Source organism: Salmo salar, chromosome ssa17, assembly GCF_905237065.1.
Source record: "Salmo salar chromosome ssa17, Ssal_v3.1, whole genome shotgun sequence".
Lineage (NCBI taxonomy): Eukaryota > Metazoa > Chordata > Actinopteri > Salmoniformes > Salmonidae > Salmo > Salmo salar.
In genome coordinates this window covers 61726463-61739380 of record NC_059458.1, presented here as the reverse complement: position 1 = coordinate 61739380, position 12918 = coordinate 61726463, and the positions used below count along the sequence as shown (strand labels likewise).

General features: G+C 41.7%; 2 protein-coding genes and 1 long non-coding RNA gene across 20 annotated transcripts in view; 1 reads left to right on the top strand and 2 right to left on the bottom strand.

Annotated features, from left to right (window-relative positions):
- The window catches only part of chpt1 (choline phosphotransferase 1), a 15989-nt gene extending 4511 nt beyond the window's left edge, over positions 1-11478 (bottom strand). Inside the window, exons 1-4 of the mRNA XM_014153357.2 lie at positions 11006-11478; positions 5041-5188; positions 354-495; positions 109-193 (exon numbers count right to left, since the gene is read on the bottom strand). Of these exons, the coding sequence (XP_014008832.1) occupies positions 109-193; positions 354-495; positions 5041-5188; positions 11006-11245 (615 nt within the window). The 5' untranslated portion in view covers positions 11246-11478. The remainder of the gene's footprint in view (positions 1-108; positions 194-353; positions 496-5040; positions 5189-11005) is intronic.
- LOC123728235 (uncharacterized) lies at positions 11311-12111 on the top strand. Its single transcript, XR_006760142.1, has 2 exons — positions 11311-11572; positions 11960-12111. It is a non-coding gene; the product is annotated as an uncharacterized lncRNA (long non-coding RNA).
- Positions 11932-12918, bottom strand: part of LOC106576332 (myosin-binding protein C, slow-type) — a 33774-nt gene continuing 32787 nt past the window's right edge. For all 18 annotated transcript variants that reach the window (XM_045699894.1, XM_045699888.1, XM_045699889.1 and 15 more), the window contains one exon: positions 11932-12918. Coding sequence is in view for 17 of the 18 variants with exons in the window: in XM_045699888.1 (XP_045555844.1) it covers positions 12818-12918 (101 nt within the window). In the remaining variant the exon portion in view is untranslated.

The window sequence follows — 12918 nt, the reverse complement described above, 5'->3', positions numbered from 1 at the left end:
GCTTAGTTGACAGAAAAGGAAAGAGAGAGAGAGCGAGAGTGTATGAGTGGGTAGGGGAGTGTGTGTTAGGTTTGTGTGCATGGATGGATAAATGTATTGAAGCCATACCCTGTAGTCCCAAAGGGCCACTCCACCAAAAGCTGACATCACATACATGACAACGATGGCAATCTGGACCTCTGTCACATCAACCCTGGGTGGAGAGAATTTATAGAACTCATAGATCAGAACAAGACTGTATATTTTATGAAGCACGATGGACTAGACTTAAGTACTATGTCAAAAACAAAAAAGCCGTTATCTGCCCAGCAACAGCTAAACAAATAATATAATTAGGCATCATTTCTACTTACAGGCCAAAGCGCAGCGTTCCGGAAACATAGGTTTGCCAGTGTGCACAGAAGAACATGAACATCCCCACAAAGCCACAGAAGAACATCCAATCAGGGTAGCTTCCTATCCCACAGGATATACATGTTCCCACAGAAACAAAAACTGCAGAGAGGGAGAAAGTTGAACTAAATGAGCAACAATGTGTCATACAGTGGCTTGTGAATGTATTCACCCCCCTTGGCATTTTTCCTATTTTGTTGCCTTAGAACCTGGATATAAAACAGATTTTTTTTTTTGGGGGGGGGGGGTTGTATCATTTGATTGACACAACATGCCTACCACTTTGAAGGTCTGGGCTTTGACTAGGCCATTCCAAGACATTTAAATGTTTCCCCTTAAACCACTCGAATGTTGCTTTAGCAGTATGCTTAGGGTCATTGACCTGCTGGAAGGTGAACCTCTGTCCCAGTCTCAAATCTCTGGAACAGTGAAACAGTTTTCCCTCAAGAATTTCCCTGTATTTAGCACCATCCATCATTCCTTAAATTCTGACCAGTTTCCCAGTCCCTGCCGATGAAAAACATCCCCACAGCATGATGCTGCCTCCACCATGCTTCACAGTGGGGATGGTGTTCCCGGGGTGATGAGAGATGTTGGGCTTGTGCCAAACATAGCATTTTTGTTGATGGCCAAAAAGCTCAATTTCTGACCAGAGTACCTTCTTCCATACGTTTGAGGACTCTCCCACATGCCTTTTGGTGAACACCAAACATGTTTGCTTATTTTTTTCTTTAAGCAATGGCTTTTTTCTGGACACTCTTCTGTAAAGTCTAGCTCTGGAGTGTATGACTTAAAGTGGTCCTATGGACAGACACGCCAATCTCCGCTGTGGAGCTTTGCAGCTCCTTTAGGGTTATCTTTGGTCTCTTTGTTGCCTCTCTGATTAATGCCCTCCTTGCCTGGTCTGTGAGTTTTGGTGGGCGGCCCTCTATTGGCAGGTTTGTTGTGGTGCCATATTCTTTCCATTTAAAAATAAATAAATAATGGATTTAATGGTGCTCCGTGGGATGTTCAAAGATATTTTTTGTATAACTTAACCCTGATCTGTACTTCTCCACAACTTTGTCCCTGGCCTGTTTGGAGAGCTCCTTGGTCTCCATGGTGCCGCTTGCTTGGTGGTGCCCCTTGCTTAGTGGTGCTGCAGACTCTGGGGCCTTTCAGAACAGGTGTATACAGTTGAAGTCGAAAGTTTACATACACCTTAGCCAAATACATTTAAACTCAGTTTTTCACAATTCCTAGTAAAAATTCCCCGTCTTTGGTCAGTTAGGATCACCACTTTATTTTAAGAATGTGAAATGTCAGAATAATAGTAGAGAGAATGATTTATTTCAGCTTTTATTTCTTTCATCACATTCCCAGTGGGCCAGAAGTTTACATACACTCAATTAGTATTTGGTAGCATTGCCTTTAAATTGTTTAACTTGGGTCAAACGTTGCGAGTAGCCTTCCACAAGCCTCCCACAATAAGTTGGGTGAATTTTGGCCCATTCCTCCTGACAGAGCTGGTGTAACTGAGTCAGGTTTGTAGGCCTCCTTGCTCACACATGCTTTTTCAGTTCTGCCCACCAATTTTCTATGGGATTGAGGTCAGGGCTTTGTGATGGCCACTCCAATACCTTGACTTTGTTGTCCTTAAGCCATTTTGCCACAACTTTGGAAGTATGCTTGGGGTCATTATCCATTGGAAGACCCATTTGCGACCAAGCTTTAACCTCATATGGATAGGGGGCAGTAATTTCACGGCCGGATGAAAAAACATACCCGATTTAAACTGGTTACTACTCTTGCCCAGAAGTTTCTAAAACTGTTTGAATGGTGTCTGTGAGTATAACAGAACTCATATGGCAGGCAAAAACCTGAGAAATATTCAACCAGGAAGTGTAGGATCTGAGAAATGTAGTTCTTTCTCATCCCTTTCGAAACTACAGTATCTGTGCTGTTACGTTGCACTTTCTAAGGCTTCCATTTGCTGTCTAAAGCCTTCAGAAAGTGGATTGAGCCTTCCTGTCTCTGGGCAGAGCTCAGTCACTGAGTGGTCTGCCTGAGGACAAAGAGATTGGATATGCGCGTTCCCACGAGCACGCTGTTTTTTCTTTTCCTCCTTGAATGAATACACCATTGTCCGGTTGGAATATTAAATCGCAATTTTACGTTAAAAATACCATACAAATTTATTTTAAACAGCGTTTGACATGCTTCTAAGTACGGTAATGGAACATTGACTTTTTGCGTCTCGAATTGCGCTCGCCCGCTACCCTTTGGATAGTGACCTGAACGCATGAACAAAACGGAGGTATTTGGACATAACTATGGATTATTTCAAACAAATACAACATTTCTTGTGGAAGTAGCAGTCCTGGGAGTGCATTCTGACGAAGATCAGCAAAGGTAATACAATATTTCTAATACTAATTCTGAGTTTAGGTTGCCCCGAACTTGGCGGGTGTCTGAATAGCTCGGCGTGATGGCGAGCTATGTACTCAGAATATTGAAAAATGTGCTTTCGCCGAAAAGCTATTTTAAAAATCTGACACAGCTATTGCATAAAGGAGTTCTGTATCTATAATTCTTAAAATTATTGTTATGTATTTTGTCAACGTTTATGATGAGTATTTTTTGTAAATTCACCGGAAGTTTTTGGTGGGAATACATTTTCTGAACATCACGCGCCAAAGTAAAAAGCAGTTTTTGGATATAAATATGAACTTGATTGAACAAAACATACATGTATTGTATAACATAATGTCCTAGGAGTGTCATCTGATGAAGATCAAAGGTTAGTGCTTCATTTAGCTGTGTTTTGGGTTTTATTGACATATATGCTTGCTTGGAAAATGGCTGTGTGGTTATTTTGGTCTATGTACTCTCCTAACATAATCTAATGTTTTGCTTTCGCTGTAAAGCCTTTTTGAAATCGGACAATGTGGTTGGATCCAGGAGAGGTTTCTCTTTCAAATGGTGTAAAATAGTCGTATATTTGAAAAATTGAAATTATTGGATTTTTGAGGTTTTTGTATTTCGTGCCATGCAATCCCATTGGCTGTTGGCTAGGGGTTCCGCTAGCGGAACGCCTAGATGTAAGAGGTTATTCCTGACTGATGTCTTGATGTTGATTCAATATAGCCACATAATTCTCCTGCCTCATGATGCCATCTATTTTGTGAAGTGCACCAGTCCCTCCTGCAGCAAAGCACCCCCACAACATGATGCTGCCATCCCCGTGCTTCAGGGTTGAGATGGTGTTCTTCGGGCTTGCAAGCCTCCCCCTTTTTCCTCCAAACATAACAATGGTCATTATGGCCAAATAGTTATATTTTTGTTTCAGAGGACATGTGCAGTTGCAAACCATAGTCTGGCTTTTTTTATGGCGGTTTTGGAGCAGTCTTTCAGGTTATGTCGATATAGGACTTGTTCTACTGTGGATATAGATACTTTTGTACCGGTTTCCTCCAGTATCTTCACAAGGTCCTTTGCTGTTGTTCTGGGATTCATTTGCAGCTCCTTCAGGGTTATCTTTGGTCTCTTTGTTGCCCTCCATACAAATCATTAAAATCCAGACATAAATATATACACAAGAAGCAACCTAATATCACACAGTAAACTCTAGTCATTTAGTAAGTTCACAATTCTGCCATTCTCACTTCGAAACATTGCACCAAAGTACGTTCATCTCTAGGAGACAGAACACGTCTCCTTCCTGAGCGGAATGCCGGCTGCATGGTCCCATGATGTTTATCCTTGCGTTCTATTGTTTGTACAGATGAAGGTGGTACCTTCAGGAATTTGGAAATTGCTCCCAAGGATGAACCAGACTTGTGGAGGTCTACAATTTTTTTTCTGAGGTCTTGACTGATTTCTTTTGATTTTCCCATGTCAAGCAAAGAGGCACTGCGTTTGAAGGTACGCCTTGAAATGCATCCACAGGTACAACTCAAATGATGTCAATTAGCCTATCAGAGTCTTCTAAAGCCATGACATTTTCTGGAATTTTCCAAGCTGTTTAAAGGCACAGTCAACTTAGTGCATGTAAAGATCTGACCCACTGGAATTGTGATAGTGAATTATAAGTGAAATAATCTGTCTGTAAACAATTGTTGGACAAATTACTTGTGTCATGCACAAAGTAGATGTCCTAACTGACTTGACAAAACTATAGTTTGTTAACAAGAAATTTGTGGAGTGGTTGAAAAACGAGTTAAGGACTCCAACCTAAGCATATGTAAACTTCCGACTTCAACTGTATATACTGAGATCATGTGACACTTCAGCTACATTTTTTTTGAATTTTTTTAAACAAGTAATTTTTTTCTTTTCACTTCACCAATTTGTAATATTTTGTTTATGTCCATTACATGAAATACAAATAAATATACATTTAAATTACAGGTTGTAATGCAACAAAATAGGAAAAACACCAAGGGGATGAATACTTTTGCAAGGCACTGTACTTCTGAGGCATAGAACAATGTATGTTGTCATTCAATAAGATACACTGGTTGCTATGACGCTAAAACACTAAATTCAGTCTAGTCCAGACTCTAGACAAAAGTACAGGGGAGCCCCACTGCTTGAAATACACTTGGTCAGGTACTGTAAAGCACCACAAATTAAAACAGGCAACAACAAAAATTATTTGGCCCGCACCTGTGGAGACAGCATCACAGCCGTGGTCAAAGAGCTCCCCCAGCGCAGAGCTGCTGTTTGTCCTCCGGGCCTGCTTCCCATCGATGGCATCCAGCGACTGATAGATGAACAGGCCCAACGCACTCAGGATGAAGGCCCATGCTGGAGCCTGGAAAGAGGAAGGGAGACAGAGGGAGGGAAGGAGGGAGAGCGAGAGGGGGGGGAAGGGAGGAGAGCGAGAAAGGGAGGGAGAGAAATTTGATTAAACAAGGGGATGGATTGACCTGGTTTCTATTTCAACTAGGACAAACTTTTCCTCCACCATCCCCCGTTGAAGAGAAAGGTCTCGGTCTTTGTTTACTCCCAGTCAGAAGACAAACAGACTTGTTTACATGAGATGCAGGGTGTATTTCCAAATCAAATCAGTGAAGATTGAAGTAAGCCATGACACATTGGGGAAAGTTGTTTATCTTATTTTGAGTCACTTCTTGCAAAACAGAGAGTTGCTTGTGTTTGACAAGTTTCCTTCAACACGGGTGTGCTTTCTCTAACAGACATGTTCGAACATTTTCTAAAACTTATGCTTACTACAGCTGTTTTCTAGGAAATGATTTGAAAGGCAAAACAGCATAATGCAGGCCTGGGCAATTATTTTGACAGATATATCTACTGTAAATCACATCCAGATATGCCACTTATTTTACTTTTTTTTAACATGCACAGAAATAAACCACATCCAAGTTCTCATGTTGGTAGGTATTTTCATGATTAAACATGCAATGAACTACACGGAGGGAGAAGTACTGTGCATTCAGCACCACGGACAGAACTCTTGTTAACGGGTACGCACAAAAACACAAGGCATTGACTAGAGCAGTGAAGTCAGGAATAGTTTCTGACGTCGCTATGCGCAGGATTGCTGAGAGGTGAGAGTCAGTAAGAGATGATCTGTGTCTTGACTTGTTATATTTCATCACTGAAAATGTCTGTTCACATACATAGGTTGACCCAAACAGTACAAACATATTCTCAGCATGACTCCTAACCTTTGGAAAGTGTTGTTCATCGAAAGATGCATAGAACCTCGTCAGTGACATTGTTTTGAATAGTTCTCCAATCACTGCATCAGACTGAAGATCGATGAGGTCAAGTTGCAGGTCAGTGGGAGAGTTATCCACATTGAAGGTGAAAGGAGAGGAAACCAACAGCACGTCATTTTCCAACACTTTGAAATCCTCAAAACGAGGAGAAAACTCACCGTTCAAAGCACGCAGCAGCCATGTATACTTCTCCCGCTGGTCATCTGACAGGGAACAGACTAGTAGTGTCAGAAGGTGAGTGAGATTTTTGGCTTCTACTTGGAGGGTCAGTAGGAGTAATTTTCCCTTGAAGGCTTTGACAAGGCTGTACATCTGATTTTCAAAAAGGCAAAAATTCAGTTCATTCATGGAAGGCCATGATGTCCACGGTGAAGGCAAAAATCAGCCAACCATTCTTTATCTTGCAGTTGAGGGAAATCCACATATTTTCCTTTCATTTGCAAAAACTCAGCAATCTCCAACTTCAGGTCCCACACCCTTTAAAGCACCTTCCCCAAACTCAGCCATCTCACGTTTGTGTGGTAGTGGAGATCTGCATGACCCGACTCTGTCTCTTCCAATAGGGAGACAAACTGCATGTGGTTTAAAGACTTTGCTCTTATGAAGTTTACCACTTTAGTGACTGTATCCACAACATGGCTCATTTTCAGAACACATTTACAGAGCACCTCCTGATCAACGATGCAATGCAGGAAAATAACTTTCTGATCTGGGTTCAGCTCAGCTACTTGATCTTGTATCCTTTCCAAAAGGCCAATGTTATTTCCTGTCAAGTTTGGGCACCCATCAGTGGTCACACTCGATAACTTTTCAAAACTCAGTCCCAGCTTTGCCACACACTTATTAACCTCCTCCAATAAATATTTCCCTTTGGTTGTGCTCTTCATTGACTGCGCTGAAGAAAGCTCCTCTGTAATTTCAAAGTCTGGGGTTATGCCTAGTAAGAATACCAACAACTGTGCCGTGTCGTGTTCATCACTGCTCTTATCCAGGGCCAAGGAGAAATAGGTGAAATCCTTTACCTTGTCTTTCAACTGTTGTTCCATATTCTCTGCGATGTCCTCAACACACTATGTCTAGGGTTTGAAAGGGTTTGAATCGAGTATTTTGCTTAAATTCATTAAAAAAAAGTTAGCTTATAACCTTTTTTGTGGGATACACAAGGCAATTCTAGGTCTTGTGGCATATTTTGGTTAAACTATCCCCAATTCAATGGAATTGCAACCCTCTACATGCACAGTGCACTCTTCCGTCACATGTACAGCTGATTCTCAAGATCTTGCACACTAATGAGATGCTATTGAGCCCACACAACTACACTGTCTGAGCCAAGGACTACATACTTTCTGGTAAGTTTTGATTACAATACTGGGTGGGGTGAATATATTTTATATGACATACATGATTTTTTGTTAACTAGTAAATAGTAGCCTACATCAAAGTGTGTTTAAATCATTAACAATTTCTGCTAGTAAGTTTTTGCTACCATGTGGGTTTTAGCTTGCTTGAGCCTGCTAACTGAGTAGTGTTAATTCACCTGTTTCCATACATGTTTCATTTTAAAACATTTATCTTACAAAGGAGTTGTTTAATCTAACTGCTTAACTATTTATCTGTACATGGAATTGGATTTTTTTTAAACTCTTTTTCTAATATTTACAGGAAAATGCCACGGGCACTATCTTTCACTGCAGCTAATATAGAAGGAAAAGCTATGTACATTTGCAAATACTGTGCCAAATCATACGTGAAGAATGCAACAAAGATGCAGAAGCATCTGGCTAAGTGCATAAAGTTTCCTCAGCGCTCACAAGCAACCTCTGACAAAACTCCCTCTACTTCTATTCGAGGTGAAGATGATGAATCAGACACCTTATCGATAGCAACAGCTAATGGTCCTCCTGGAATTAGAAGTTTTTTTGCCTCAATGGAGGAACGTAGTCAGAGAAATGCTGATGAATGTCTTGCTCGAGCTGTGTATGCAACTGGTTCACCTGATGCTCACAGGCAATGTGTATTGGAAGAGATTTCGGAATGTTCTTCACCCAGCATACACCCCTCCAACCAGACATGCTTTATCTACTCATTTGCTGGATGCAGAGTTCAACAGAGTTCCAGTGAAGGTCAAGCAAATCATAGAGAAATCAGACTGTATTGCAGTCATCTCTGATGGGTGGTCGAATGTTTGTGGGCAAGGAATAATTAACTATATCATCTCCACCCCTCAACCAGTATTCTAGAAGAGCACAGACAAGGGACAGACACACTGGTCTCTACATTGCAGATGAGCTGAAGGCAGTCATCAATGACCTTGGACCACAGAAGGTATTTGCACTGGTGACAGACAATGCTGCGAACATGAAGGCTGGTTGGTCTAAATTGGAGGAGTCCTATCCTCACATTACACCCATTGGCTGTGCTGCTCATGTATTGAATCTGCTCCTCAAGGACATCATGGCACTAAAAACAATAGATACACTCTACAAGAGAGCCAAGGAAATGGTTAGGTATGTGAAGGGTCATCAAGATATAGCAGCAATCTACCTCACCAAGCAAAGTGAGAAGAATAAGAGCACCACATTGAAGCTGCCCAGCAACACCGGTTGGGGTGGTGTTGTCATCATGTTTGACAGTCTCCTGGAGGGGAAGGAGTCTCTCCAAGAAATGGCCATATCACAGTCTGCAGATATGGACAGCCCCATCAAGAGGATCCTCCTGGATGATGTATTTTGGGAGAGAGTGGTAAGCAGCCTGAAACTCCTGAAACCTATAGCAGTAGCCATTGCACGGATTGAGGGAGACAATGCCATCCTGTCTGATGTTCAGACTCTACTTGCAGATGTAAGAGAAGAAATCCATACTGCCCTGCCCACTTCACTGTTGCTCCAAGCAGAGGAAACTGCAGTTCTGAAATACATCAAAAAGCGGGACATAGTACATAAATTTTGTGGGACAGTACATAGCTAGCTCTCGCAATTACGTTGTTTGCTGAATGCAGTTTTGTGAAAAGTCCTTGCTTCTCTTGCAACTGAGAAAGCAACTCTTTCGATGCACTTGCCCTCTGCTCAGAAGACATATTCCTATATTTCTCTGCATGCTTCGTCTGGAAGTGTCGGGACAAGTTGTAGTCTTTCAAGACAGCGATGCTCTCATTGCACACAGCTTTCCCTGATACCTCAATAAAGAAATATTTCAATAACTTATTCATTTGAATAACTCTTCCAACCCCCACCACACACACGTGTGAGTGTGTAAGAAAAAAAAAAGTGAAAATATGGTAAAGGAAAGTAGATGACCTGACTGGGTGAGTTCCTACCACTGAGACTTGAAGTATTCCCAGCCATCTGGACATTAGGGGTGAGCCAACAGTGTTTATCATCTCTCTATACCACAATGTACGAGTCGTGTAGCCAGAAATGTGTTGGTGGGTGGGCCTCAAGACATTTGGGAGGGACAATTTTTTTCTTTAAATAAAAAAAATTAAAGAAAATTGTATTTAGGAAAACAGTTAACTTTCTGAAATTCTACAAAATGTTACCATGGGGCAAAGAGAAATGTGCTTTTTTTGTTGCCCAATCTGATTCGATGGGCCTGGCTTTCCAGTAGGTGGGCCCGGGCCCACGCGGTTACAATGTACTGTACTGGTCTAACTCTTCTTTCTGCACTGTACTTGCCTGTGTTCTCTCAACACAACACTACTCTATTGGCCTGTGTGTTTGTCCCATTGGTTTGTCCACCACAACTATTTTGACAGTAGTTTTTTTTCTCTTTCTAGATATCCTGCTGTTCTCCAGTCCCTTCCTCTGCCAACAACAACAACAAATCAGTAACCCCTGCCCCAAAAAAGCCCTTTCTGTATACAGGTAGTCATCTTAGTTACATGGCTCTCAGGCAAGTTCAGTATTGAGTATAGGCATACAGGATCACTCTTGACATATTTTTAGTTGGCCAGTGACAGTGGTGTATGCTGCAGCTTATGTCCAGGCCAGGTAGCCCTTTCATCTAGTTATTCAATGCTGTACTGTATATACAGAATCTAGATGGAGACAGGTTATATGTGGGTCCATGGCTGCATTGACACAACAACTTGTGCTGCATATAAAATGCCCTTGTTGAATTGTCTGCTGCACAAACCTGCCTGGAGCTTGATGGAATCTGGACTTTGTGTCAGTGGTGAGATTCCAATCTGTACTGTGGGATGGGTGGACAAAGGTATAGAACTAATAAACATACTGTAACACATCTCTGAATACCTGACAGGCACGCGCCTGAATGCACACTATACAAAGGACAGAAAAGAGGACAGGCAAAGGGTAGGTTCTCTCTCTCTCTCTCTCTTCAGAGAATCGATCTAAGTGGATGACAGGTCATAGTATGAACACGTGGCATGGTTAAAACCTACGTATTCGCCCTGTTACTGGTTTGCTGACTATGGTTGAAGTTGTATACCTATTGTTATCGATTTGCTTATTTTACATGATCTAATCAAAGTTCAAACTTGCAATAGGTAAAGTTAATATTACTTTAGTTTTCCTTGAACAAACATTCAGCCAGACTTACTCCCAGTTACCTTAAAATAGCTATTTGCTCGATTTGTAAGTGGATGAGCAAACATGGTGGCAACTTGGTCACTAACTATTATTTGGCATTTTAATCAAGCAAATTATTAGACAAACTTTCGAGGAACAAAATATTAGATAGTGGACTGTGCACATTGTCCACCAACTATTCTGATGCTTTGAGCAGTTGTAAAGTAACAATAGTGCTGTAAATGGATTCGAGTTGCAACAATGTTACACATGATCTCAGAGAGTTACAATGCTGTCATGGGGTGTTGCTACATGGCTACTCAAAAGTTTCTCCCCCCAAGGTCGCAAAGCACTTACCTCCTCTGTTGCCGTTGGGCAGTAAAACACCAACACTACAGTTGTGACTATATTTATTACCAGTCCAATTATAGTCAGAGTATTAGGCGCTACCCAAGTTGGAATTTGTTGGACCAGCCAATTCCAATATATCTGACAAGGAGGTTCGAAAAGGGATCGACCCGAAGCGCTATATTTATGCTCCTCTAGCCGCTTGAGTTGTGCGGCTGACAGCGGCTCCGGCCACAAGAAATGTGGCATTGTTTTCAGCTTCGGCGCTACGAAAAGTAGCCAATCACCCAGCGATAGTCTTGACGTTCCTGTGGGTTTCAGGCACTGATATCTTCTCGCGATCGCCCAGAAAATACTTGCTCATTTGGCAGTTACGTGTGAATAGTCATTTTTCCAGAGCGGAACCAGGAACGTCGATATTTTTTCCGTTTGTGATTGAGAATTGCGTTTCAGCAGGAAGCAAGTCTCCGGAAGGGAATGAGGCCGGGAATTTCAAATGAAATGTAGTCATTTGACCGCTAGGAGCTGTGAACTACAACTGCAGTAGGTTTCTGCAGCTTCATAGCTCCATTGAACGTAAGTAACATTGTAAAATTGTATTCTGTAGTTGCAACATTTCTGAGGGCACTCTGAAGTTAATAGGGCGTTCTTTAAGCATCTTAATACTGTAATTTCACGCTGCATGAGCTCAGAGAAGGTAAAGCCCCCGGGGGAGAAAGGAGAGACACTCAATTTGTTGTTCGGAGGTATAGAAAGTGAAAGAGAGAGCGAAGACTATTAATCTTTAACAGAAGATGGTAAGAGTCCAACATTTCTAAGTTCCGAGTGCACTCTGAAGTTAATGTGGCGTGTTCTTTAAGCATCTTAATACTGTAATTTGTTCCTATTATGTATTGGAAAACATTTTCCTGAAATTATTTACACATACAGAATGATATGTTACATGTTTTTCTTTTATTCCAGGAGTCATAAACCAAAAATTGAAGATGAAAGCATGCGTAGATGGCCTGAAAGCTAAGAATATACTCAAGCCTTAAGTACAGTATGGGCACAGAAAGCACAGTGTCATGCAGTGTAAGGCTTAAATAAAAGGATGGATAACTGTCTGGTTGAAAGCCCAAATCAAATCACATTTTATTGGGCATATTCACGTGGTTAGCAGATGTTAAAGCGAGTGTAGCGAAATGCTTGTAAGAACGCGAAGCGAGGCGACCATCTCTGTCGGCGCCATCATCAATGTCGTCTGACAACTATACTTTTCATACTCCAAGAACAGAAAATGAAATCAGAAAATCCTAATGTGAAGCATGTTAAAGGGACCGATGAAATACTGTCAATTCTCATGCAAATCACCTGATCAGAAATGTTTTAATATTTGTATCTTTTGAAGTTCAATCTTTAATCACAAGACATTGCATTACAGACATCAAGCCATATTGTTTATACATTTCAACATTAGCTTCCTCCCCCAAACACAGTTCCCAATCCCAACAGAGACAAAACATGTCCACATAGGTGGAAATTACAGTTCGTCCTACTGTACATTTCCCGCACTACTCATCTAAAATAAAAAGCTACAGCCAAAACACTGCCAAAATGCAACTGAGCTTAAACAGAGCCTTTTGAATACTAGGAGATGACTCAAAGCTGGTGATGAATTGGCTTCTTCTATGGTAACTAGCTCTATACCCGCACACAGCATGCCATGCCAAAGTCCAGTACATCCCTCCCTCCCCCTCCAGCCCCTCCCTCGACTGCTGGTGAGAGGCAGATCACTAGTGGTGTGACGACAGGTTTCCGGGCAGCAGTTGCTCAGTCTGACTACTTCTCTGGCTGCTCCACGACCTTGGTCTCGCTCATGTACTTATCGATCAGGTGTAAAGGCACTCCACGCTGCATGAGCTCAGAGAAGGTAAAGCCCC